Source organism: Oncorhynchus tshawytscha, linkage group LG12 (assembly GCF_018296145.1).
Source record: "Oncorhynchus tshawytscha isolate Ot180627B linkage group LG12, Otsh_v2.0, whole genome shotgun sequence".
Classification (NCBI taxonomy): Eukaryota; Metazoa; Chordata; class Actinopteri; order Salmoniformes; family Salmonidae; genus Oncorhynchus; species Oncorhynchus tshawytscha.
The window spans coordinates 17,998,776-18,025,783 of NC_056440.1; the positions used below are offsets into that span (position 1 = coordinate 17,998,776).

The 27,008-nt window shown below is 37.6% G+C and overlaps 1 protein-coding gene across 1 annotated transcript in view; it reads right to left on the bottom strand.

Moving 5' to 3' along the window:
- Positions 1-27,008, bottom strand: part of LOC112262641 (protein patched homolog 1-like) — a 152,568-nt gene that overhangs the window by 94,430 nt on the left and 31,130 nt on the right. Inside the window, 3 exon segments of the mRNA XM_042331416.1 lie at positions 14,258-14,349; positions 14,594-14,663; positions 14,918-15,107. Of these exon segments, the coding sequence (XP_042187350.1) occupies positions 14,258-14,349; positions 14,594-14,663; positions 14,918-15,107 (352 nt within the window).

Here is a 27,008-nt window from a genome sequence, read left to right on the forward strand (position 1 = left end):
TATAATGAGTAATGTGTGATGTGTATAATGAGTGATGTGTGTAATTAGTGATGTGTATAATGTGTGATGTTTATAATGAGTGATGTGTGTAATGAGTGATGTGTATAATGAGCGATGTGTATAATGAGTGATGTGTGTAATGAGTGATGTTTATAATGAGTGATGTGTATAATGAGTGATGTGTATAATGAGTGATGTGTATAATGAGTGATGTGTGAAATGTGTGATGTGTATAATGAGTGATGTGTGTAATGAGTGATGTGTGTAATAGTGATGTGTGCAATGAGGATGTGTATAATGAGTGATGTGTATAATGAGTGATGTGTATAATGAGTGATGTGTTTAATGAGTGATGTGTATAATGAGTGATGTGTATAATGAGTGATGTGTATAATGAGTGATGTGTATAATGAGTGATGTTTATAATGAGTGATGTGTGTAATGTGTGATGTGTATAATGAGTGATGTGTGTAATGAGTGATGTGTATAATGAGTGATGTGTATAATGAGTGATGTGTATAATGAGTGATGTGTGTAATGTGTGATGTTTATAATGAGTGATGTTTATAATGAGTAATGTGTCATGTGTATAATGAGTGATGTGTGTAATTAGTGATGTGTATAATGAGTGATGTGTATAATGTATGATATGAATAATGAGTGATGTGTATAATGTGTGATATGTAAAATGCATGATGTGTATGTGTGATATGTATAATGTGTATAATGTATGATATGTATAATGTATGATGTGTATAATGTATGATATGAATAATGAGTGATGTGTATAATGTGTGATATGTATAATGCATGATGTGTATAATGTGTATAATGTATGATATGTATAATGTGTATAATGTATGATGTGTATAATGTGTGATGTGTATAATGAGTGATGTGTATAATGTGCGATGTGTATAATGTATGATGTGTATAATGTGTTATGTGTATAATGAGTAATGTGTGATGTGTATAATGAGTGATGTGTGTAATTAGTGATGTGTATAATGTGTGATGTTTATAATGAGTGATGTTTATAATGAGCGATGTGTGTAATGAGTGATGTGTATAATGAGTGATGTGTATAATGAGTGATGTTTATAATGAGTGATGTGTATAATGAGTGATGTGTATAATGAGTGATGTGTAATGTGTGATGTGTATAATGAGTGATGTGTAGAATATGTGGTGTGATGTGTATAAAGTATGATATGTAGAATGTATGGTGTGTATAATGTATGATGTGTATAATGTGTGATGTGTATAAAGTATGATATGTAGAATGTATGATGTGTATAATGTATGATGTGTATAATGTGTGATGTGTATAATGAGTGATGTGTATAATGTGCGATGTGTATAATGTATGATGTGTATAATGGGTGATGTGTATAATGAGTGATGTGTATAAAGTATGATATGTAGAATGTATGATGTGTATAATGTATGATGTGTATAATGTGTGATGTGTATAATGTGTGATGTGTATAATGTGTGATGTGATGTGTAAAATGTATGATGTGTATCATGTGTCATGTGTATAAAGTGATGTGTATAATGAGTGATGTGTATAATGAGTGATGTGTGTAATGAGTGATGTGTATAATAGTGATGTGTATAATGTATGATGTATGATGTGTATAATGTATGATATGAATAATGAGTGATGTGTATAATGAGTGATGTGTATAATGTATGATGTGTATAATGTGTGATGTGATGTGTATAAAGTATGATATGTAGAATGTAGGATGGGTATAATGTATTATGTGTATAATGTGTGATGTGTATAATGTGTGATGTGATGTGTATAATGTATGATGTGTATAATGTACCATATGAATAATGAGTGATGTGTATAATGTGTGATATGTATAATGTGTATAATGCATGATATGTATAATGTGTATAATGTGTGATATGTATAATGTATGATGTGTATAATGTGTGATGTGTATAATGTGTGATGTGTATAATGTGTTATGTGTATAATGTGTGATGTGTATAATGTATGATGTGTATAATGTGTGATGTGTATAATGAGTGATGTGTATAAAGTATGATATGTAGAATGTATGATGTGTATAATGTATAATGTGTATAATGTGTGACGTGTATAATGTGTGATTTGTATAATGTGTGATGTGATGTGTATAATGTATGATGTGTATAATGTATGATATGAATAATGAGTGATATGTATAATGTGTGATATGTATAATGCATGATGTGTATAATGTGTATAATGTATGATATGTATAATGTGTATAACGTATGATGTGTATAATGTGTGATATGTAAAATGTATGATGTGTATCATGTGTTATGTGTATAATGAGTGATGTGTATAATGAGTGATGTTTATAATGAGTAATGTGTGATGTGTATAATGAGTGATGTGTGTAATTAGTGATGTGTATAATGTGTGATGTTTATAATGAGTGATGTGTGTAATGAGTGATGTGTATAATGATGATGTGTATAATAGTGATGTGTGTAATGAGTGATGTTTATAATGAGTGATGTGTATAATGAGTGATGTGTATAATGAGTGATGTGTATAATGAGTGATGTGTGAAATGTGTGATGTGTATAATGAGTGATGTGTGTAATGAGTGATGTGTGTAATGAGTGATGTGTGCAATGAGGGATGTGTATAATGAGTGATGTGTATAATGAGTGATGTGTATAATGAGTGATGTGTTTAATGAGTGATGTGTATAATGAGTGATGTGTATAATGAGTGATGTGTATAATGAGTGATGTGTATAATGAGTGATGTTTATAATGAGTGATGTGTGTAATGTGTGATGTTTATAATGAGTGATGTGTGTAATGAGTGATGTTTATAATGAGTAATGTGTGATGTGTATAATGAGTGATGTGTGTAATGAGTGATGTGTATAATGAGTGATGTGTATAATGAGTGATGTGTATAATGAGTGATGTTTATAATGAGTGATGTGTGTAATGTGTGATGTTTATAATGAGTGATGTTTATAATGAGTAATGTGTCATGTGTATAATGAGTGATGTGTGTAATTAGTGATGTGTATAATGAGTGATGTGTATAATGTATGATATGAATAATGAGTGATGTGTATAATGTGTGATATGTAAAATGCATGATGTGTATGTGTGATATGTATAATGTGTATAATGTATGATATGTATAATGTATGATGTGTATAATGTATGATATGAATAATGAGTGATGTGTATAATGTGTGATATGTATAATGCATGATGTGTATAATGTGTATAATGTATGATATGTATAATGTGTATAATGTATGATGTGTATAATGTGTGATGTGTATAATGAGTGATGTGTATAATGTGCGATGTGTATAATGTATGATGTGTATAATGTGTTATGTGTATAATGAGTAATGTGTGATGTGTATAATGAGTGATGTGTGTAATTAGTGATGTGTATAATGTGTGATGTTTATAATGAGTGATGTGTGTAATGAGTGATGTGTGTAATGAGTGATGTGTGCAATGAGTGATGTGTATAATGAGTGATGTGTATAATGAGTGATGTGTATAATGAGTGATGTGTGTAATTAGTGATGTGTATAATGTGTGATGTTTATAATGAGTGATGTGTGTAATGAGTGATGTGTGTAATGAGTGATGTTTATAATGAGTGATGTGTATAATGAGTGATGTGTATAATGAGTGATGTGTATAATGAGTGATGTGTGAAATGTGTGATGTGTATAATGAGTGATGTGTGTAATGAGTGATGTGTGTAATGAGTGATGTGTGCAATGAGTGATGTGTGCAATGAGTGATGTGTATAATGAGTGATGTGTATAATGAGTGATGTGCATAATGAGTGGTGTTTATAATGAGTGATGTGTGTAATGAGTGATGTGTGTAATGAGTGATGTGTATAATGAGTGATGTGTATAACGAGTGATGTTTATAATGAGTGATGTGTATAATGAGTGATGTGTATAATGAGTGATGTGTATAATGAGTGATGTGTAGAATATGTGGTGTGATGTGTATAAAGTATGATATGTAGAATGTATGGTGTGTATAATGTGTGATGTGTATAATGTGTGATGTGTATAAAGTATGATATGTAGAATGCATGATGTGTATAATGTATGATGTGTATAATGTGTGATGTGTATAATGTATGATGTGTATAATGTGTGATGTGTATAATGAGTGATGTGTATAATGTGCGATGTGTATAATGTATGATGTGTATAATGTGTGAGGTGTATAAAGTATGATATGTAGAATGTATGATGTGTATAATGTATGATGTGTATAATGTGTGATGTGTATAATGTGTGATGTGTATAATGTGTGATGTGTATAATGTGTGATATGTATAATGTATGATATGTATAATGTGTATAATGTATGATGTGTATAATGTGTGATATGTAAAATGTATGATGTGTATCATGTGTCATGTGTATAATGAGTGATGTGTATAATGAGTGATGTGTATAATGAGTGATGTGTGTAATGAGTGATGTGTATAATAGTGATGTGTATAATGTATAATGTATGATGTGTATAATGTATGATATGAATAATGAGTGATGTGTATAATGAGTGATGTGTATAATGTATGATGTGTATAATGTGTGATGTGATGTGTATAAAGTATGATATGTAGAATGTAGGATGTGTATAATGTATTATGTGTATAATGTGTGATGTGTATAATGTGTGATGTGATGTGTATAATGTATGATGTGTATAATGTACGATATGAATAATGAGTGATGTGTATAATGTGTGATATGTATAATGTGTATAATGCATGATATGTATAATGTGTATAATGTGTGATATGTAAAATGTATGATGTGTATCATGTGTTATGTGTATAATGAGTGATGTGTATAATGTATGATGTGTATAATGTGTGATGTGTATAATGAGTGATGTGTATAAAGTATGATATGTAGAATGTATGATGTCTATAATGTGTGATGTGTATAATGTGTGATGTGTATAATGTGTTATGTGTATAATGTGTGATGTGTATAATGTATGATGTGTATAATGTGTGATGTGTATAATGAGTGATGTGTATAAAGTATGATATGTAGAATGTATGATGTGTATAATGTATAATGTGTATAATGTGTGATGTGTATAATGTGTGATGTGTATAATGTGTGATGTGATGTGTATAATGTATGATGTGTATAATGTATGATATGAATAATGAGTGATGTGTATAATGTGTGATATGTATAATGCATGATGTGTATAATGTGTATAATGTATGATATGTATAATGTGTATAATGTATGATGTGTATAATGTGTGATATGTAAAATGTATGATGTGTATCATGTGTTATGTGTATAATGAGTGATGTGTATAATGAGTGATGTTTATAATGAGTAATGTGTGATGTGTATAATGAGTGATGTGTGTAATTAGTGATGTGTATAATGTGTGATGTGTATAATGAGTGATGTGTGTAATGAGTGATGTTTATAATGAGTGATGTGTATGAGTGATGTGTATAATGAGTGATGTGTGTAATGAGTGATGTGTATAATGAGTGATGTGTGTAATTAGTGATGTGTATAATGAGTGATGTGTATAATGAGTGATGTGTATAATGAGTGATGTGTATAATGAGTGATGTTTATAATGAGTGATGTGTATAATGAGTGATGTGTATAATGAGTGATGTGTATAATGTGTGATGTGTATAATGAGTGATGTGTGAAATGTGTGATGTGTATAATGAGTGATGTGTGTAATGAGTGATGTGTGTAATGAGTGATGTGTGCAATGAGGGATGTGTATAATGAGTGATGTGTATAATGAGTGATGTGTATAATGAGTGATGTGTTTAATGAGTGATGTGTATAATGCGTGATGTGTATAATGAGTGATTGATGTGTGAAATGTGTGATGTGTATAATGAGTGATGTGTGTAATGAGTGATGTGTGTAATGAGTGATGTGTGCAATGAGGGATGTGTATAATGAGTGATGTGTATAATGAGTGATGTGTATAATGAGTGATGTGTTTAATGAGTGATGTGTATAATGAGTGATGTGTATAATGAGTGATGTGTATAATGAGTGATGTTTATAATGATTGATGTGTGTAATGTGTGATGTTTATAATGAGTGATGTGTGTAATGAGTGATGTTTATAATGAGTAATGTGTGATGTGTATAATGAGTGATGTGTGTAATGAGTGATGTGTATAATGAGTGGTGTGTATAATGAGTGATGTTTATAATGAGTGATGTGTATAATGAGTGATGTGTATAATGAGTGATGTTTATAATGAGTGATGTGTGTAATGTGTGATATTTATAATGAGTGATGTGTATAATGAGTGATGTTTATAATGAGTAATGTGTGATGTGTATAATGAGTGATGTGTGTAATTAGTGATGTGTATAATGAGTGATGTGTATAATGTATGATATGAATAATGAGTGATGTGTATAATGTGTGATATGTAAAATGCATGATGTGTATGTGTGATATGTATAATGTGTATAATGTATGATATGTATAATGTATGATGTGTATAATGTATGATATGAATAATGAGTGATGTGTATAATGTGTGATATGTATAATGCATGATGTGTATAATGTGTATAATGTATGATATGTATAATGTGTATAATGTATGATGTGTATAATGAGTGATGTGTATAATGAGTGATGTGTATAATGAGTGATGTTTATAATGAGTGATGCGTGTAATGAGTGATGTGTATAATGAGTATGTGTATAATGAGTGATGTTTATAATGAGTGATGTGTATAATGAGTGATGTGTATAATGAGTGATGTGTATAATGAGTGATGTGTATAATGAGTGATGTGTGAAATGTGTGATGTGTATAATGTGTGATGTGTATAATGAGTGATGTGTGTAATTAGTGATGTGTATAATGTGTGATGTTTATAATGAGTGATGTGTGTAATGAGTGATGTGTATAATGAGTGATGTGTATAATGAGTGATGTGTGTAATGAGTGATGTTTATAATGAGTGATGTGTATAATGAGTGATGTGTATAATGAGTGATGTGTATAATGAGTGATGTGTGAAATGTGTGATGTGTATAATGAGTGATGTGTGAAATGTGTGATGTGTATAATGAGTGATGTGTGTAATGAGTGATGTGTGTAATGAGTGATGTGTGCAATGAGGGATGTGTATAATGAGTGATGTGTATAATGAGTGATGTGTATAATGAGTGATGTGTTTAATGAGTGATGTGTATAATGAGTGATGTGTATAATGAGTGATGTGTATAATGAGTGATGTTTATAATGAGTGATGTGTGTAATGTGTGATGTTTATAATGAGTGATGTGTATAATGAGTGATGTTTATAATGAGTAATATGTGATGTTTATAATGAGTGATGTGTGTAATAAGTGATGTGTATAATGAGTGATGTGTATAATGTATGATATGAATAATGAGTGATGTGTATAATGTGTGATATGTAAAATGCATGATGTGTATGTGTGATATGTATAATGTGTATAATGTATGATATGTATAATGTATGATGTGTATAATGTATGATATGAATAATGAGTGATGTGTATAATGTGTGATATGTATAATGCATGATGTGTATAATGTGTATAATGTGTAAAATGTATGATGTGTATCATGTGTTATGTGTATAATGAGTGATGTGTATAATGAGTGATGTTTATAATGAGTAATGTGTGATGTGTATAATGAGTGATGTGTGTAATTAGTGATGTGTATAATGTGTGATGTTTATAATGAGTGATGTGTGTAATGAGTGATGTGTATAATGAGTGATGTGTATAATGAGTGATGTGTATAATGAGTGATGTGTATAATAGTGATGTGTGAAATGTGTGATGTGTATAATGTGTGATGTGTATAATGAGTGATGTGTGTAATTAGTGATGTGTATAATGTGTGATGTTTATAATGAGTGATGTGTGTAATGAGTGATGTGTATAATGAGTGATGTGTATAATGAGTGATGTGTGTAATGAGTGATGTTTATAATGAGTGATGTGTATAATGAGTGATGTGTATAATGAGTGATGTGTATAATGAGTGATGTGTGAAATGTGTGATGTGTATAATGAGTGATGTGTGAAATGTGTGATGTGTGTAATGAGTGATGTGTGTAATGAGTGATGTGTGCAATGAGGGATGTGTATAATGAGTGATGTGTATAATGAGTGATGTGTATAATAGTGATGTGTTTAATAGTGATGTGTATAATGAGTGATGTGTATAGTAGTGATGTGTATAATGAGTGATGTTTATAATGAGTGATGTGTGTAATGTGTGATGTTTATAATGAGTGATGTGTATAATGAGTGATGTTTATAATGAGTAATGTGTGATGTTTATAATGAGTGATGTGTGTAATAAGTGATGTGTATAATGAGTGATGTGTATAATGTATGATATGAATAATGAGTGATGTGTATAATGTGTGATATGTAAAATGCATGATGTGTATGTGTGATATGTATAATGTGTATAATGTATGATATGTATAATGTATGATGTGTATAATGTATGATATGAATAATGAGGGATGTGTATAATGTATGATATGTATAATGTGTATAATGTATGATATGTATAATGTGTGATATGTAAAATGTATGATGTGTATCATGTGTTATGTGTATAATGAGTGATGTGTATAATGAGTGATGTTTATAATGAGTAATGTGTGATGTGCATAATGAGTGATGTGTGTAATTAGTGATGTGTATAATGAGTGATGTGTATAATGAGTGATGTTTATAATGAGTGATGTGTGTAATGAGTGGTGTGTATAATGAGTGATGTGTATAATGAGTGATGTGTATAATGAGTGATGTGTATAATGAGTGATATGTAAAATGTGTGATGTGTATAATGAGTGATGTGTGTAATGAGTGATGTGTGCAATGAGTGATGTGTATAATGAGTGATGTGTATAATGAGTGATGTGTATAATGAGTGATGTGTATAATGAGTGATGTGTATAATGAGTGATGTGTATAATGAGTGATGTGTATAATGAGTGATGTGTATAATGAGTGATGTGTATAATGAGTGATGTGTGAAATGTGTGATGTGTATAATGAGTGATGTGTGTAATGAGTGATGTGTGCAATGAGGGATGTGTATAATGAGTGATGTGTATAATGAGTGATGTGTATAATGAGTGATGTGTATAATGAGTGATGTTTATAATGAGTGATGTGTATAATGAGTGATGTGTATAATGAGTATGTGTATAATGAGTGATGTTTATAATGAGTGATGTGTATAATGTGTGATATGTAAAATGCATGATGTGTATGTGTGATATGTATAATGTGTATAATGTATGATATGTATAATGTATGATGTGTATAATGTATGATATGAATAATGAGTGATGTGTATAATGTGTGATATGTATAATGCATGATGTGTATAATGTGTATAATGTGTAAAATGTATGATGTGTATCATGTGTTATGTGTATAATGAGTGATGTGTGTAATTAGTGATGTGTATAATGTGTGATGTGTATAATGAGTGATGTGTGTAATGAGTGATGTTTATAATGAGTGATGTGTATGAGTGATGTGTATAATGAGTGATGTGTATAATGAGTGATGTGTGAAATGTGTGATGTGTATAATGAGTGATGTGTGAAATGTGTGATGTGTGTAATGAGTGATGTGTGTAATGAGTGATGTGTGCAATGAGGGATGTGTATAATGAGTGATGTGTATAATGAGTGATGTGTATAATGAGTGATGTGTTTAATGAGTGATGTGTATAATGAGTGATGTGTATAATGAGTGATGTGTATAATGAGTGATGTTTATAATGAGTGATGTGTGTAATGTGTGATGTTTATAATGAGTGATGTGTATAATGAGTGATGTTTATAATGAGTAATGTGTGATGTTTATAATGAGTGATGTGTGTAATAAGTGATGTGTATAATGAGTGATGTGTATAATGTATGATATGAATAATGAGTGATGTGTATAATGTGTGATATGTAAAATGCATGATGTGTATGTGTGATATGTATAATGTGTATAATGTATGATATGTATAATGTATGATGTGTATAATGTATGATATGAATAATGAGTGATGTGTATAATGTGTGATATGTATAATGCATGATGTGTATAATGTGTATAATGTATGATATGTATAATGTGTAAAATGTATGATGTGTATCATGTGTTATGTGTATAATGAGTGATGTGTGAAATGTGTGATGTGTATAATGAGTGATGTGTGTAATGAGTGATGTGTGCAATGAGTGATGTGTATAATGAGTGATGTGTATAATGAGTGATGTGTATAATGAGTGATGTGTATAATGAGTGATGTTTATAATGAGTGATGTGTGTAATGAGTGATGTGTATAATGAGTGATGTGTATAATGAGTGATGTGTGAAATGTGTGATGTGTATAATGAGTGATGTGTGTAATGAGTGATGTGTGCAATGAGTGATGTGTATAATGAGTGATGTGTATAATGAGTGATGTTTATAATGAGTGATGTGTGTAATGAGTGATGTGTATAATGAGTGATGTGTATAATGAGTGATGTGTATAATGAGTGATGTGTATAATGAGTGATGTGTATAATGAGTGATGTGTAATGTGTGATGTGTATAATGAGTGATGTGTGTAATTAGTGATGTGTATAATGTGTGATGTGTATAATGAGTGATGTGTGTAATGAGTGATGTGTATAATGAGTGATGTGTATAATGAGTGATGTTTATAATGAGTGATGTGTGTAATGAGTGATGTGTATAATGAGTATGTGTATAATGAGTGATGTTTATAATGAGTGATGTGTATAATGTGTGATATGTAAAATGCATGATGTGTATGTATGATATGTATAATGTGTATAATGTATGATATGTATAATGTATGATGTGTATAATGTATGATATGAATAATGAGTGATGTGTATAATGTGTGATATGTATAATGCATGATGTGTATAATGTGTATAATGTGTAAAATGTATGATGTGTATCATGTGTTATGTGTATAATGAGTGATGTGTATAATGAGTGATGTTTATAATGAGTAATGTGTGATGTGTATAATGAGTGATGTGTGTAATTAGTGATGTGTATAATGTGTGATGTTTATAATGAGTGATGTGTGTAATGAGTGATGTGTATAATGAGTGATGTGTATAATGAGTGATGTGTATAATGAGTGATGTGTATAATGAGTGATGTGTGAAATGTGTGATGTGTATAATGTGTGATGTGTATAATGAGTGATGTGTGTAATTAGTGATGTGTATAATGTGTGATGTTTATAATGAGTGATGTGTGTAATGAGTGATGTGTATAATGAGTGATGTGTATAATGAGTGATGTGTGTAATGAGTGATGTTTATAATGAGTGATGTGTATAATGAGTGATGTGTATAATGAGTGATGTGTATAATGAGTGATGTGTGAAATGTGTGATGTGTATAATGAGTGATGTGTGAAATGTGTGATGTGTGTAATGAGTGATGTGTGTAATGATGATGTGTGCAATGATGGGATGTGTATAATGAGTGATGTGTATAATGAGTGATGTGTATAATGAGTGATGTGTTTAATGAGTGATGTGTATAATGAGTGATGTGTATAGTGAGTGATGTGTATAATGAGTGATGTTTATAATGAGTGATGTGTGTAATGTGTGATGTTTATAATGAGTGATGTGTATAATGAGTGATGTTTATAATGAGTAATGTGTGATGTTTATAATGAGTGATGTGTGTAATAAGTGATGTATATAATGAGTGATGTGTATAATGTATGATATGAATAATGAGTGATGTGTATAATGTGTGATATGTAAAATGCATGATGTGTATGTGTGATATGTATAATGTGTATAATGTATGATATGTATAATGTATGATGTGTATAATGTATGATATGAATAATGAGTGATGTGTATAATGTGTGATATGTATAATGCATGATGTGTATAATGTGTATAATGTATGATGTGTATAATGTATGATGTGTATAATGTGTTATCTGTATAATGAGTGATGTGTATAATGAGTGATGTTTATAATGAGTAATGTGTGATGTGTATAATGAGTGATGTGTGTAATTAGTGATGTGTATAATGTGTGATGTTTATAATGAGTGATGTGTGTAATGAGTGATGTGTATAATGAGTGATGTGTGTAATGAGTGATGTGCATAATGAGTGATGTGTATAATGAGTGATGTGTATAATGAGTGATGTGTATAATGAGTGATGTGTGAAATGTGTGATGTGTATAATGAGTGATGTGTGTAATGAGTGATGTGTGCAATGAGTGATGTGTATAATGAGTGATGTGTATAATGAGTGATGTGTATAATGAGTGATGTGTATAATGAGTGATGTTTATAATGAGTGATGTGTGTAATGAGTGATGTGTATAATGAGTATGTGTATAATGAGTGATGTTTATAATGAGTGATGTGTATAATGAGTGATGTGTATAATGAGTGATGTGTAATGTGTGATGTGTATAATGAGTGATGTGTAGAATATGTGGTGTGATGTGTATAAAGTATGATATGTAGAATGTATGATGTGTATAATGTATGATGTGTATAATGTGTGATGTGTATAATGTATGATGTGTATAATGAGTGATGTGTATAATGTGCGATGTGTATAATGTATGATGTGTATAATGTGTTATGTGTATAATGAGTGATGTGTATAATGAGTGATGTTTATAATGAGTAATGTGTGATGTGTATAATGAGTGATGTGTGTAATTAGTGATGTGTATAATGTGTGATGTTTATAATGAGTGATGTGTGTAATGAGTGATGTGTATAATGAGTGATGTGTATAATGAGTGATGTGTGTAATGAGTGATGTTTATAATGAGTGATGTGTATAATGAGTGATGTGCATAATGAGTGATGTGTATAATGAGTGATGTGTATAATGAGTGATGTGTATAATGAGTGATGTGTGAAATGTGTGATGTGTATAATGAGTGATGTGTGTAATGAGTGATGTGTGCAATGAGGGATGTGTATAATGAGTGATGTGTATAATGAGTGATGTGTATAATGAGTGATGTGTTTAATGAGTGATGTGTATAATGAGTGATGTGTATAATGAGTGATGTGTATAATGAGTGATGTTTATAATGAGTGATGTGTGTAATGTGTGATGTTTATAATGAGTGATGTGTGTAATGAGTGATGTTTATAATGAGTAATGTGTGATGTGTATAATGAGTGATGTGTGTAATGAGTGATGTGTATAATGAGTGGTGTGTATAATGAGTGATGTTTATAATGAGTGATGTGTATAATGAGTGATGTGTATAATGAGTGATGTTTATAATGAGTGATGTGTGTAATGTGTGATGTTTATAATGAGTGATGTGTATAATGAGTGATGTTTATAATGAGTAATGTGTGTGATGTGTATAATGAGTGATGTGTGTAATTAGTGATGTGTATAATGAGTGATGTGTATAATGTATGATATGAATAATGAGTGATGTGTATAATGTGTGATATGTAAAATGCATGATGTGTATGTGTGATATGTATAATGTGTATAATGTATGATATGTATAATGTATGATGTGTATAATGTATGATATGAATAATGAGTGATGTGTATAATGTGTGATATGTATAATGTATGATGTGTATAATGTGTGATGTGTATAATGTATGATGTGTATAATGTGTGATGTGTATAATGTGTGATGTGTATAATGTATGATGTGTATAATGTATGATGTGTATAATGTGTTATCTGTATAATGAGTGATGTGTATAATGAGTGATGTTTATAATGAGTAATGTGTGATGTGTATAATGAGTGATGTGTGTAATTAGTGATGTGTATAATGTGTGATGTTTATAATGAGTGATGTGTGTAATGAGTGATGTGTATAATGAGTGATGTGTGTAATGAGTGATGTGTATAATGAGTGATGTGTATAATGAGTGATGTGTATAATGAGTGATGTGTATAATGAGTGATGTGTGAAATGTGTGATGTGTATAATGAGTGATGTGTGTAATGAGTGATGTGTGTAATGAGTGATGTGTGCAATGAGTGATGTGTATAATGAGTGATGTGTATAATGAGTGATGTGTATAATGAGTGATGTGTTTAATGAGTGATGTGTATAATGAGTGATGTGTATAATGAGTGATGTGTATAATGAGTGATGTGTATAATGAGTGATGTGTGAAATGTGTACTCACGGGAGGTAGACCATTCCAGACTGGAGCTTGGCTCCCTCCCAGAAACAGTCCAGCGGAGTGATGATGAGACAGGGGTGGAGCTTTTCAATGATCTGACAGGAGAATGCAGACACCATGTTACCACTGATGCTATAATCAGTACAGTAGAACATCACATTATACTAACATCACATTGTGGTTACATTAAATTATAGTAACATCACATGATAGTAACATCACAACAACAGCAGAAACCACGTGACCACTGACGCTCTACTAATCACATTCTATTCCTCTGTATGAGAGGCAGTGTTTGGTGTAGAAAGAGAGAGACAAACTCAGTTCACTCATGTTTACCTGGTTCACAACATGAGCTTCAGTATCCATTTCTCCTGATTTGTAGCATAAATGTTCCAATTTCCATTGTCTGAAATGGAGGCATTCAATATATCACTTGCACAACAGCTTTGAACAATCTAAAACATAATTTGTTTGAATGTGTGTGTGTGTGTGTGTGTGTGTGTGTGTGTGTGTGTGTGTGTGTGTGTGTGTGTGTGTGTGTGTGTGTGTGTGTGTGTGTGTGTGTGTGTTAGAGTGTCACCTGTTATAGCGGCGAACGTGCACTCAGCTGGTGTGTGTGTATGCGTGCATGTAAGTACAGTGTGTGTTGGTGTGTGTTACCTGTTAAAGAGGTAAACGTGCACTTGGCTGGCACTGATGGCTGAGTCCAGGTGTTGTTGTAGCGCCTCCAAAGTGAGCACGTTAGCGCCCTCCTGGCGCGGTGCCTGAATCATCAGCTGGGGACTGAACATGGACTCCTCGCCCATCTTCAGACGTGTGTATTTCAGCTCCTGATTCACCCTGCCGCCCACTGCACACCAGAGTACAGACACACAGTCAGTATTGTATGTACACACACCAACACATATTACATACACAACTTTCAGAACCTGGTCTGATGTACAAAAACACACAACCTTATATAACAAACTATAAAATCACATTAATGTATACATCAGCCTTCCTGAAAGAACAATAATGCATGTGATGACTTGTCAGCCCCGGTTACCAATATCTTTTCCAATAGCCTTAGAATGTCAGTACAGTGTCATAAAATGCCAGTCTCTACCTCAGTATTTGATCTCTGACTCAGCCTTACAAAGACAAAAAAGGAGGGAGAAAGTCGTTCTTCCATCCCCTTCCTCCCTCACTAGCTAGCATGGTGGGGCTAAAAGCCCTGTACGTGAGCTCCGAGCCCCAACAGCTTCAAAAGCAGCCTTTCAGTACCAGCCATGCCTCTCTACCTCGCAAAGTCCTCCAAACCTGTTAGCCACGGCTTCGCTCTGACATACTGTTACATTTACATAAAGGTACAAGATAACACTATCCATTTTTTGAAGAGTGATTTTTCCCTATAGGATGAGACATCATTGTCTCCAGCTCTGCCTCTGAAGGACAAGTCAGACCAGTAGAACGTAAGCCGTATGCTGCAGGTAGCCGTCCTATCACTCCTGACCAGGGAACATCGGCCATCAATTCCTGTTATTTTCCAGATGATTCCACAAGTTAATCTACTGTGTATGGCCGACATCCATTAGCCCTGCTTAAAGCTCGAACCCCTATGTTGTGAAACAGCCACGTCCGTTTGGGATATTACAACAACAAATAAGTCCCTTCCTCGATCATCACTGCATGCGCTTCATAAAACAGCAGAATATCTACTAGAGCTCGACCAATTCATCCGAATGGACGATTAATTAGGGCCGATTTCAAGTTTTCATAACAATCGGAAATCTGTATTTTTTTTGACGCCGATTTTGCCAATGTTTTTTTTTACAACTTTATTTAACGAGGCATGTCAGTTAAGAACACATTCTTATTTTCAATGATGGCCTAGGAACGGTGGGTTAACTGCCTCGTTCAGGGGCAGAACGACAGATTTTTTCCTTGTCAGCTCAGGGATTCAATCTTGCAACCTTACGGTTAACTAGTCCAACGCTCTAACCACCTGCCTCATGAGGAGCCTGCCTGTTACGCGAATGCAGTAAGAAGCCAAGGTAAGTTGCTAGTTAGAATTAAACTTATCATATAAAAAACAATCAATCAATCATAATAACTAGCTATAAATACACATGGTTGATGATATTACTAGTTTATCTAGCGTGTCCTGCGTTGCATATAGTCGATGCGGTGCGCATTCGCGAAAAAGGACTTTCGTTGCTCCAACGTGTACCTAACCATAAACATCAATGCCTTTCTTAAAATCAATACACAGAAGTATATATTTTTAAACCTGCATATTTACTGTAGCTAAAAGAAAGGTGAGCAGGCAATATTAACCAGGTGAAATTGTCACTTCTCTCGTGTTCATTGCAAGCAGAGTCAAGGGTACATGCAACAGTTTGGGCTGCCTGGCTCATTGCGAACTAATTTGCCAGAATTTTACGTAATTATGACATAACATTGAAGGTTGTGCAATGTTACAGCAATATTTAGACTTAGAGATGCCACCAGTTAGATAAAATACAGAACGGTTCCGTATTTCACTAAAATAATAAACATTTTGTTTTCGAAATGATAGTTTCCAGATTCTACCATTTTCATGACCAAAGGTTCGTATTTCTGTGTGTTATTATGTTATAATTAAGTCTATGACTTGATAGAGCAGTCTGACTGAGCGATGGTAGGCACCAGCAGGCTCGTACGCATTCATTCAAACAGCACTTTTGTGCATTTCGCCAGCAGCTCTTTGCTGTTTATGACTTCAAGCCTATCAACTCCCGAGATTAGGCTGGTGTAAACGATGTGAAATGGCTAGCTAGTTAGCGGGGTGCGAGATAATATAGTTTCAAACGTCACTCGCTCTGGGACTTGGAGTAGTTGTTCCCCTTGCTCTGCATGGGTAACGCTGCTTCGAGGGTGGCTGTTGTCGATGTGAAATACAAATGGTATAGAGATGTTCTGTTCTGTTCTGTGATGTTCTGTGCAGATCTGTTCTGTACTGTGCTGTGCTGAACTGTTCTCTGCTGTGCTATTCTGTGCTGTTCTGTACTGTGCTGTTCTGTGCTATTCTGTGCTGTGGTGTGCTGTTCTGTGCTGTTCTGTGCTGTGGTGTGCTGTGCTGTGGTGGGCTGTGGTGTGCTGTAGTGTGATGGGCTGTGCTGTGCAGTAGTGGGCTGTGCTGTGCTGTGGTGTGTTGACTAGACTAGAGTAGAGTCACAACATAGGGTTCCCATAGCCAGTGAGTCAGTCTCCTCCACAACACAGGGTTCCCCTAGCCAGTCAGTTAGTCTCCTCCACAACATAGGGTTCCCCCAGTCAGTGAGTCAGTCTCCTCCACAACATAGGGATCCCCTAGTCAGTGAGTCAGTCTCCTCAACAACATAGGGTTCCCCAGTCAGTCTGTCAGTCAGTCAGTCTCCTCCAGAACATTGGGTTCCCCAGCCAGTCAGTCTCCTTCACAACATAGGGATCCCCTAGTCAGTGAGTCAGTCTCCTCAACAACATAGGGTTCCCCAGTCAGTCTGTCAGTCAGTCAGTCTCCTCCACAACATTGGGTTCCCCAGCCAGTCAGTCTCCTCCACAACATAGGTTTCCCCAGTCAGTCAGTCTGTCAGTCAGTCAGTCTCCTCCACAACACAGGGTTCCCCCAGTCAATCAGTGAGTCAGTCTCCTCAACAACATAGGGTTCCCCAGTCAGTCAGTGAGTCAGTCTCCTCAACAACATAGGGTTCCCCCAGTCAGTGAGTCAGTCTCCTTCACAACATGGGGTTCCCTCATCAGTCAGCCGTCTCCTCTACAACATAGGGTTCCCCAAGTCAGTGAGTCAGTCTCCTCAGCAACATAGGGTTCCCCAGTCAGTCAGTGAGTCAGTCTCCTCAACAACATAGGGTTCCCCTAGCCAGTCAGTCATCTCCTCAACAACATTGGGTTCCCCAGTCAGTGAGTCAGTCTCCTCCAAAGCATAGGGATCCCCAGTCAGTGAGTCAATCTCTTACACAACACAGGGTTCCCCTAGCCAGTCAATCAGTCTCCTCCACAACATAGGGTTCCCCCAGTCAGTCAGTCGTCTCCTCAACAACATAGGGTTCCCCAATCAGTGAGTCAGTCTCCTCCACAACACAGGGTTCCAATAGCCAGTCAGTCAGTCTCTTCCTCAACATAGGGTTCCCCCAGTCAGTCAGTCTCCTCAAGTACATAGAGTTCCCTCAGTCAGTCAGTCTCCTCCACAGCATTGGGTTCCCACAGTCAATGAGTCAGTCTCCTCCGCAACATTGGATTCCCCCAGTCAGTGAGTCAGTCTCCACAACAACATATGGTTCCCCCAGTCAGTGAGTCAGTCTCCTCAACAACATAGGGTTCCACAGTCAGTCAGTCTCCTCCACAACATAGGGTTCCCTCAGTCAGTCAGTCAGTCAGTCAGTCAATCAATCTCTTCCACAACATAGGGTTCCCCAGTCAGTCAGTCTCCTCCACAACATAGGGTTCCCTCAGCCAGTCAGTCATTCAATCTCTTCCACAACACAGGGTTCCCCAGTCAGTGAGTCAGTCTCCTCCACAACATAGGGTTCCCTCAGCCAGTCAGTCAATCTCTTCCACAACACAGGGTTCCCCAGTCAGTCAGTCTCCTGTCATCTTCACGACAGCCATGCTGCAGTTCACGCTTACTCCACCACTTCTTAATAGATAAACAGCACACATCCACCAATGCCAACGGAACAAGGCAGTGTGTGTGTGTGACTGTGTTCCGAGCCTTCAGTGAGGGCATTCAGTTTGTTGCATAACATTAACCCCTATTCCCCGCTATTCTCAAACCAGGGGGTGGGGAGAGGAGAGAGCATGTAAAAGGGGGAGAGGAGAGAGCAGAACAGAGGGGGAGAGAAGAGAGCATGTAAAAGGGGGAGAGGAGAGAGCAGCACAGAGGGGGGAAGAGGAGAGAGCATGTAAAAGGGGGAGAGGAGAAAGCAGAACAGAGGGGGAAGAGGAGAGAGCATGTAAAAGGGGGAGAGGAGAGAGCAGAACAGAGGGGGGAAGAGGAGAGAGCAGGTAAAAGGGAGGAGAAAAGGAGAGAGCAGAACAGAGGGGGGAAGAGGAGAGAGCATGTAAAAGGGGGAGAGGAGAGAGCAGAACAGAGGGGGAAGAGGAGAGAGCAGGTAAAAGGGAGGAGAAAAGGAGAGAACAGAGGGGGGAAGAGGAGAGAGCAGGTAAAAGGGAGGAGAAAAGGAGAGAACAGAGGGGGGAAGAGGAGAGAGCATGTAAAAGGGGGGGGAGAGGAGAGAGCAGAACAGAGGGGGGAAGAGGAGAGAGCAGGTAAAAGGGAGGAGAAAAGGAGAGAGCAGAACAGAGGGGGAAGAGGAGAGAGCATGTAAAAGGGGAGAGAGAGAGAGAGCAGAACAGAGGGGGAAGAGGAGAGAGCATGTAAAAGGGGGAGAGGAGAGAGCAGAACAGAGGGGGGGAAGAGGAGAGAGCAGGTAAAAGGGAGGAGAAGAGGAGAGAGCAGGTAAAAGTGGGGAGAAGAGGAGAGAGCAGGTAAAAGGTGGGAGGAGAGGCCAGGTAAAAGGAGGGGGAGAGGAGAGAGCAGGTAAAAGGGGGAGAAGAGAAGGTAAAGAGGGGGAAGAGCAGGTAAAAGGGGAGAAGAGGAGAGAGTAGGTAAAAGGGGGGAGCAGGTAGAAGGGGAGTGGAGAGAACAGGTGAAAGGGGAGAAGAGGAGAGAGCAGGTGAAAGGGGGGAAGAGGAGAGAGCGGGTAAAAGGGGGAGAAGTGGAGAGAGCAGGTAAAAGTGGGGAGAAGAGGAGAGAGCAGGTGAAAGTGGGGAGAAGAGGAGAGAGCAGGTAAAGGGGGGAAGAGGAGAGAGCAGGTAAAGTGGGGGAGCAGGTGAAAGGGGGAGAAGAGGAGAGAGTGGGTAAAAGGGGGAGAAGAGGAGAGAGCAGGTAAAAGGGGGAGAAGAGGAGAGAGCAGGTAAAAGGGGGAGAAGAGGAGAGAGTGGGTAAAAGGGGGAGAAGAGGAGAGAGTGGGTAAAAGGGGGAGAAGAGAGAGAGAGTGTGTAAAAGGGGGAGAAGAGGAGAGAGCAGGTAAAAGGGGGTGAGAAGAGGAGAGAGCAGGTAAAAGGGGGGGAGAAGATGAGAGAGCAGGTAAAGGGGAAGAGAAGAGGAGAGAGCGGGTTAAAGGGGGAGAAGAGGAGAGAGCAGGTGAAAGTGGGGAGAAGAGGAGAGAGCAGGTAAAAGGGGGAAGAGGAGAGAGCAGGTAAAGCGGGGGAGCAGGTGAAAGGGGGAGAAGAGGAGAGAGTGGGTAAAAGGGGGAGAAGAGGAGAGAGCAGGTAAAAGGGGGAGAAGAGGAGAGAGCAGGTAAAAGGGGGAGAAGAGGAGAGAGCAGGTAAAAGGGGGAGAAGAGGAGAGAGCAGGTAAAAGGGGGAGAAGAGGAGAGAGCGGGTAAAGGGGAGAAGAGGAGAGAGCGGGTAAAAGGGGAGAAGAGGAGAGAGCAGGTAAAAGGGGGAGAAGAGGAGAGAGCAGGTAAAAGAGGGGAGAAGAGGACAGAGTGGGTAAAAGGGGGAGAAGAGGAGAGAGCGGGTAAAAAGGGGGGAGAAGAGGAGAGAGCAGGTAAAAGGGGGAGAAGAGGGAGAGCGGGTAAAGGGGGAGAAGAGGAGAGAGCAGGTAAAAGGGGGAGAAGAGGAGAGAGCAGGTAAAAGGGGGAGAAGAGGAGAGAGCAGGTAAAAGGGGGGAGAAGAGGAGAGAGCAGGTAAAGGGGGAGAAGAGGAGAGAGCAGGTAAAAGGGGGAGAAGAGGAGAGAGCAGGTAAAAGGGGGGAGAAGAGGAGAGAGCAGGTAAAAGGGGGAGAAGAGGAGAGAAGGGTAAAAGGGGGAGAAGAGGAGAGAGCAGGTAAAAGGGGGAGAAGAGGAGAGAGCAGGTAAAAGGGGGGAGAAGAGGAGAGAGCGGGTAAAAGGGGGAGAAGGGGATTCTAAGGAGCTGGCAACCTCCCCCTCGTAGCTCGGCGGTCTTCTCTCTCTCTCTCTCTCTCTCTCTCTTTCTCTCTCAATACAAAGGGCTTTATTGGCACAGGGAACATATGTTAACATTGCCAAAGCAAGTGAAATAGATAATGAATCAAGTGAAATAAACAATCAAAAATAAACAGTAACAGCAACATTACACTCACAAAATTTCACGCAATAGATATGGGAGTTTATAACAATTATTTGGTGGTCTGTGTTATCTCAGGGAAATATGTGTCTCTAATATTGTCATACGTTTGGCAGGAGGTTAGGAAGTGCAGTTCAGTATCCACCTCATGTTGTGGGCAGTGTGCACATAGCCTGTCTTCTCTTGATTGCCAGGTCTGCCTACGTCAGCCTCTCTCAAAGCTCTCCTTAATTTTGGGTCAGTCACAGTGGTCAAGTATTCTGTCACTGTGTACTCTCTGTTTATGGCCAAATAGCATTCTAGTATGCAATGTTTTTTTGTTAATTCTTTCCAATATTTCCAATAATTATATTTTTGTTGTCTTGTGATTTGGTTGGGTCTAATTGTGTTGTTATCCTGTGGGGTCTGTTTGTGTTTGTGAATGGAGCCCCAAGACCCGCTTGCTAACGGGACTCTTCTCCAGGTTCATCTCTCTGTAGGTGATGGCTTTGTTATGGAAGGTTTGAGAATCACTTCCTTTTAGGTGGTTGTAGAATTTAACAGCTCTTTTCTGGATTTTGATAATTCTGCTCTGCATGCATTTTTGGTGTTTTACGTTGTACACAGAGGATATTTTTCCAGAATTCTGCATGCAGAGTCTCAATTTGGTATTTGTCCCATTTTGTGAATTATTTGTTGGTGAACAGACCAGAGACCTCACAACCATAAAGGGCAATGTGTTCTATAACTGATTCCAGTATTTTTAACCAGATCCTAATTGGGATGTCAAATTTGATGTTTATTTTGATGGTGTAGAAGGCACTTCTTGCCTTCACAGCTTTGTGGAAGTTACCTGTGCAGCTGAAGTTTGGGTTGAGGTATGTATAGTTTTTTGTGTGCTCTAGGGCAATTGTGTCTAGATGGAATTTTTATTTGTGGCCCTGGCAACTGGACCTTTTTGGAACACTATTATTTTTGCCTTACTGAGATTGACTGTTAGGGCCCAGGTCTGAGAATCTGTTTAGACGATCTAGGTGCTGCTGTAGGCCCTTATTGGTTGGGGACAGAAGAACCAGATAATCAGCAAACAGTAGACATTTTGAATTCAGATTCTAGCAGGGTGAGGCCAGGTGCTGCAGACTGTTCTAGTGATCTCGCCAATTCGTTAATATATGTGTTGAAGAGAGTGGGGTTCAAGCTGCATCCCTGTCTCACACCATGGCTCTCTGGAAAGAAATGTGTGTGTTTTTTCCAATTTTAACAGCACACTTGTTGTTTGTGTACATGGATTTTATAATCTGCTATCCATTCATTTCTATAGCAGAACTTCGTACAAAATTGAGTCAAAAGCTTTTTTGAAATCAACAAAGCATGAGAAGATTTTGCCTTTGTTTTGGTTGGTTTGTTTGTCAATTAGGTTGTGCAGGGTGAATACGTGGTCTGTGGTGCGGTAATTTGGTAAAAGCCAATTTGACATATGCTCAGTACTTTGTTTTCACTGAAGAAATGTATGAGTCTGCTGTTAATGATAATGCAGAGAATTTCCCCAAGGTTGCTGTTGACGCATATCCCACAGTAGTTGTTGAGGTCAAATATGACTCCACTTTTGTGGATTGGGGTGATCAGTCCTTGGTTCTAAATATTGGGGAACATGCCAGAGCTGGAATTTGTGGTCTGTATATTTTATTATTTCATTGAGGATACCATCAAGACCAGAGGCCTTTTTAGGTTGGAGGGTTTGTATTTTGTCCTGTAGTGCATTCAATGTAATTTGAAAATCCGGTGGGTTCTGGTAGTCTTCAATAGTTGATTCTAAGTATTGTATTTGATCACATATATATTTTGCTGTTTGTTCTTTGGTATAGAGCCAAAAAGATTGTAGGAGTGGTTTATCTATACATCTCAGTTTTGTATTGATACAGTGCATCCGGTAAGTATTCAAATCAAATCAAATGTATTTATATAGCCCTTTGTACATCAGCTGATATCTCAAAGTGCTGTACAGAAACCCAGCTTAAAACCCAAAACAGCAAGCAATGCAGGTGAAGAAGTATTCAGACCCCATCATTTTTTTCCACATTTTGTTACGTTACAGCCTTATTCTGAAATTGATTCAATAATTTATTTTTCTCAACAATCTACACACATAAAGAAAAAGTGAAAACCGTTTTTTAGACATTTTTGAAAATGTATTAGAAATAAAAACAGAAATACCTTATTTAAATAAGTTTTCAGACCCTTTGCTATGAGACTCGAAATTGAGCTCAAGTGCATCCTCTTTCCATTGATCATTCTTGAGATGTTTCTACAAGTTGATTGGAGTCCATCTGAGATAAAAACAATTTGATTGGACATGATTTGAAAAGGCACATGCCTGTCTATATAAAGTCCCACAGTTGACAGTGCATGTTAGAGCGAAAACCAAGCCATGAGGTCAAAGGAATAGAGCTGGATTGTGTCGAGGCACAGATCTGGGGAAAGGTACAAAAAACATCTGCAGAATTGAAGGTCCCCAGGAAAACCCATGGCCTCCATCATTCTTAAATAGAAGAAGTTTGGAACCACCAAGACTCTTCCTAGAGCTGGCCGCCCGGCCAAACTCAGCAATCGTGAGAGAAGGGGTCAAGGAGGTGATAAAGAACCATGGTCTCTGGCAGAGCTCCTCTGTGGAGATGGGAGAACCTTCCAGAAGGACAACCATCTCTGCAGCACTACACCAATCAGGCCTTTATGGTAGAGTGGCCTGATGGAAGCCACTCTTCAGTAAAAGGCACATGACAGCCCACTTGGAAAAAGGCACCTAAAGACTCTCAGACCATAAGAAACAAGATTTTCAGGTTTCATGAAACCAAGATTGAACTCTTTGGCCTGAATGCCAAGCGTCACATCTAGAGGAAACAAGGCAGCGCTCATCACCTGGCCAATACCATCCCTACGGTGAAGCATGGTGGTGGCAGCATCATGCTGTGGGGATGTTTTTCAGTGGAAGGGACTGGGAAACTAGTCACGATCGAGGGAAAAATGAACGGAGCAGGGCCTCAGAGCGCTCAGGACCTCAGACTGGGTCGAAGGTTCAACTTCCAACAGGACAACAACCCTAAGGACACAGCCAAGACAACACAGGGGTGGCTTCGGGACTCTGAGTGTCCTTGAGTGAACCAGCCAGACCCGATCAAACATCTCTGGAGAGACCTGAAAATAGCTGTGCAGCGACGGTCCCAATCCAACCTGACAGAGCTTGAGAGGATCTGCAGAGAACAATGGGAGAAACTCCCGAAATACAGGTGTAGCGTCAAACCCCAAAAGACTTGAGGCTGTAATCGCTGCCAAAGGTGCTTCAACAAAGTACTGAGTAAAAGGTCTGAATAGTTATGTAAATGTGATATTTCAATTTTTTTATACATTTGCAAACATTTCTAAGAACCAGTTTAAAACTTCTTAAGGCTAAGGGGGCAGTATTCGGAAGTTTGGATGACTGAGGTGCCCAAATTAATCTGCCTGTTACTCAGGCCCAGAAGCTAAGATATGCATATGCATGGTAGTATTGGACAGAAAACACTCTAAAATAATGTCTGTCAGTATAACAGAACTGATTTGGCAGGCAAAACCGCGAGGACAAACCATCCAGGAATTTTTTGGGGAGGTCATTGGACTTTCCATTGCTTTTCTATGGGAAAGCCTAAATATTAGGACCCAGATTGATACCTATGGCTTCCACTAGGTGTCACCAGTCTTTAGAAATTGCTAGGTGTTTGTTTTTTTATCAAATCAAATGTTATTTGTCACATACACATGGTTAGCAGATGTTAATGCGAGTGTAGCGAAATGCTTGTGCTTCTAGTTCCGACAATGCAGTAATAACCAACGAGTAATCTAACCTAACAATTCCACAACTACTACCTTATACACACAAGTGTAAAGGGATAAAGAATATGTACATAACGATATATGAATGAGTGATGGTACAGAACGGCATAGGCAAGATGCAGTAGATGGTATAGAGTAAAGTATATACATATGAGAAGAGTAATGTAGGGTATATAAACATAAAGTGGCATAGTTTAAAGTGGCTAGTGATACATGTATTACATAAAGATGGCAAGATGCAGTAGATGATATAGAGTACAGTATATACATATACATATGAGATGAGTAATGTAGGGTATGTAAACATTATATTAAGTGGCATTGTTTAAAGTGGCTAGTGATACATTTTTACATCAATTCCCATCAATTTCCATTATTAAATGGAGTTGGGTCAGTATGTTGGCAGCAGCCACTCAATGTTAGTGGTGGCTGTTTAACACTCTGATGGCCTTGAGGCCTTGATGGCCTTGAGATAGAAGCTGTTTTTCAGTCTCTCGGTCCCTGCTTTGATGCATCTGTACTGACCTCGCCTTCTGGATGATAGCGGGGTGAACAGGCAGTGGCTCGGGTGGTTGTTATCCTTGATGATCATTATGGCCTTCCTGTGACATTGGGTGGTGTAGGTGTCCTGGAGGGCAGGTAGTTTGCCCCCGGTGATGCCTTGTGGAGACCTCACTACCCTCTGGAGAGCCTTACGGTTGTGGGTGGAGCAGTTGCCGTACCAGGCGGTGATACAGCCCGACAGAATGCTCTCGATCGTGCATCTGTAGAAGTTTGTGAGTGTTTTTGGTGACAAGCTGAATTTCTTCAGCCTCCTGAGGTTGAAGAGGCGCTGCTGCGCCTTCTTCACGATGCTGTCTGTGTGGGTGGACCAATTCAGTTTGTCCGTGATGTGTACGCCGAGGAACTTAAAACTTACTACCCTCTCCAGTACTGTCCCATCGATGTGGATAGGGGGGTGTTCCCTCTGCTGTTTCCTGAAGTCCTCAATCATGTCCTTTGTTTTGTTGACCTTGAGTCTCAAAGCACTTCATGATGACGGAAGTGAGAGTTATGGGGCGGTAGTCATTTAGCTCGGTTACCTTAGCTTTCTTGGGAACAGGAACAATGGTGGCCCTCTTGAAGCATGTGGGAACAGCAGACTGGGATAAGGATTAATTTAATATGTCCGTAAACACACCAGCCAGCTGGTCTGCGCATGCTCTGAGGACGCGGTTGGGGAGCCTTGCAAGGTTTAACACGTTTAAATGTTTTACTCACGTCGGCTGCAGTGAAGGAGAGTCCGCAGGTTTTGGTAGCGGGCCGTGTCAGTGGCACTGTATTGTCCTCAAAGCGGGCAAAAAAGTTATTTAGTCTGTCTGGGAGCAAGGCATCCTGGTCTGCGACGGGGCCAGTTTTATTTTTGTAATCCCTGATTGACTGTAGACCCTGCCACATACCTCTTGTGTCTGAGCCGTTGAATTGCAACTCTACTTTGTCTCTATTCTGACGCTTAGCTTGTTTGATTGCAATGCGAAGGGAATAGCTACACTGTTTGTATTCGGTCATGTTTCCTGTCACCTTGCCCTGGTTAAAAGCAGTAGTTCGTGCTTTCAGTTTTACGCGAATGCTGCCATCAATCCACGGTTTTTGGTTTGGGAATCTTTTAATTGTTGCTGTGGGTATAACATCGTCAATGCACTTGCTCGTTCACCGAATCAGCGTATTCGTCAATGTTGTTGTATCCCAATCCACGTGATTGAAGCAGTCTTGAAGCGTGGAATCAGATTGGTCGGACCAGCGTTGAACAGAC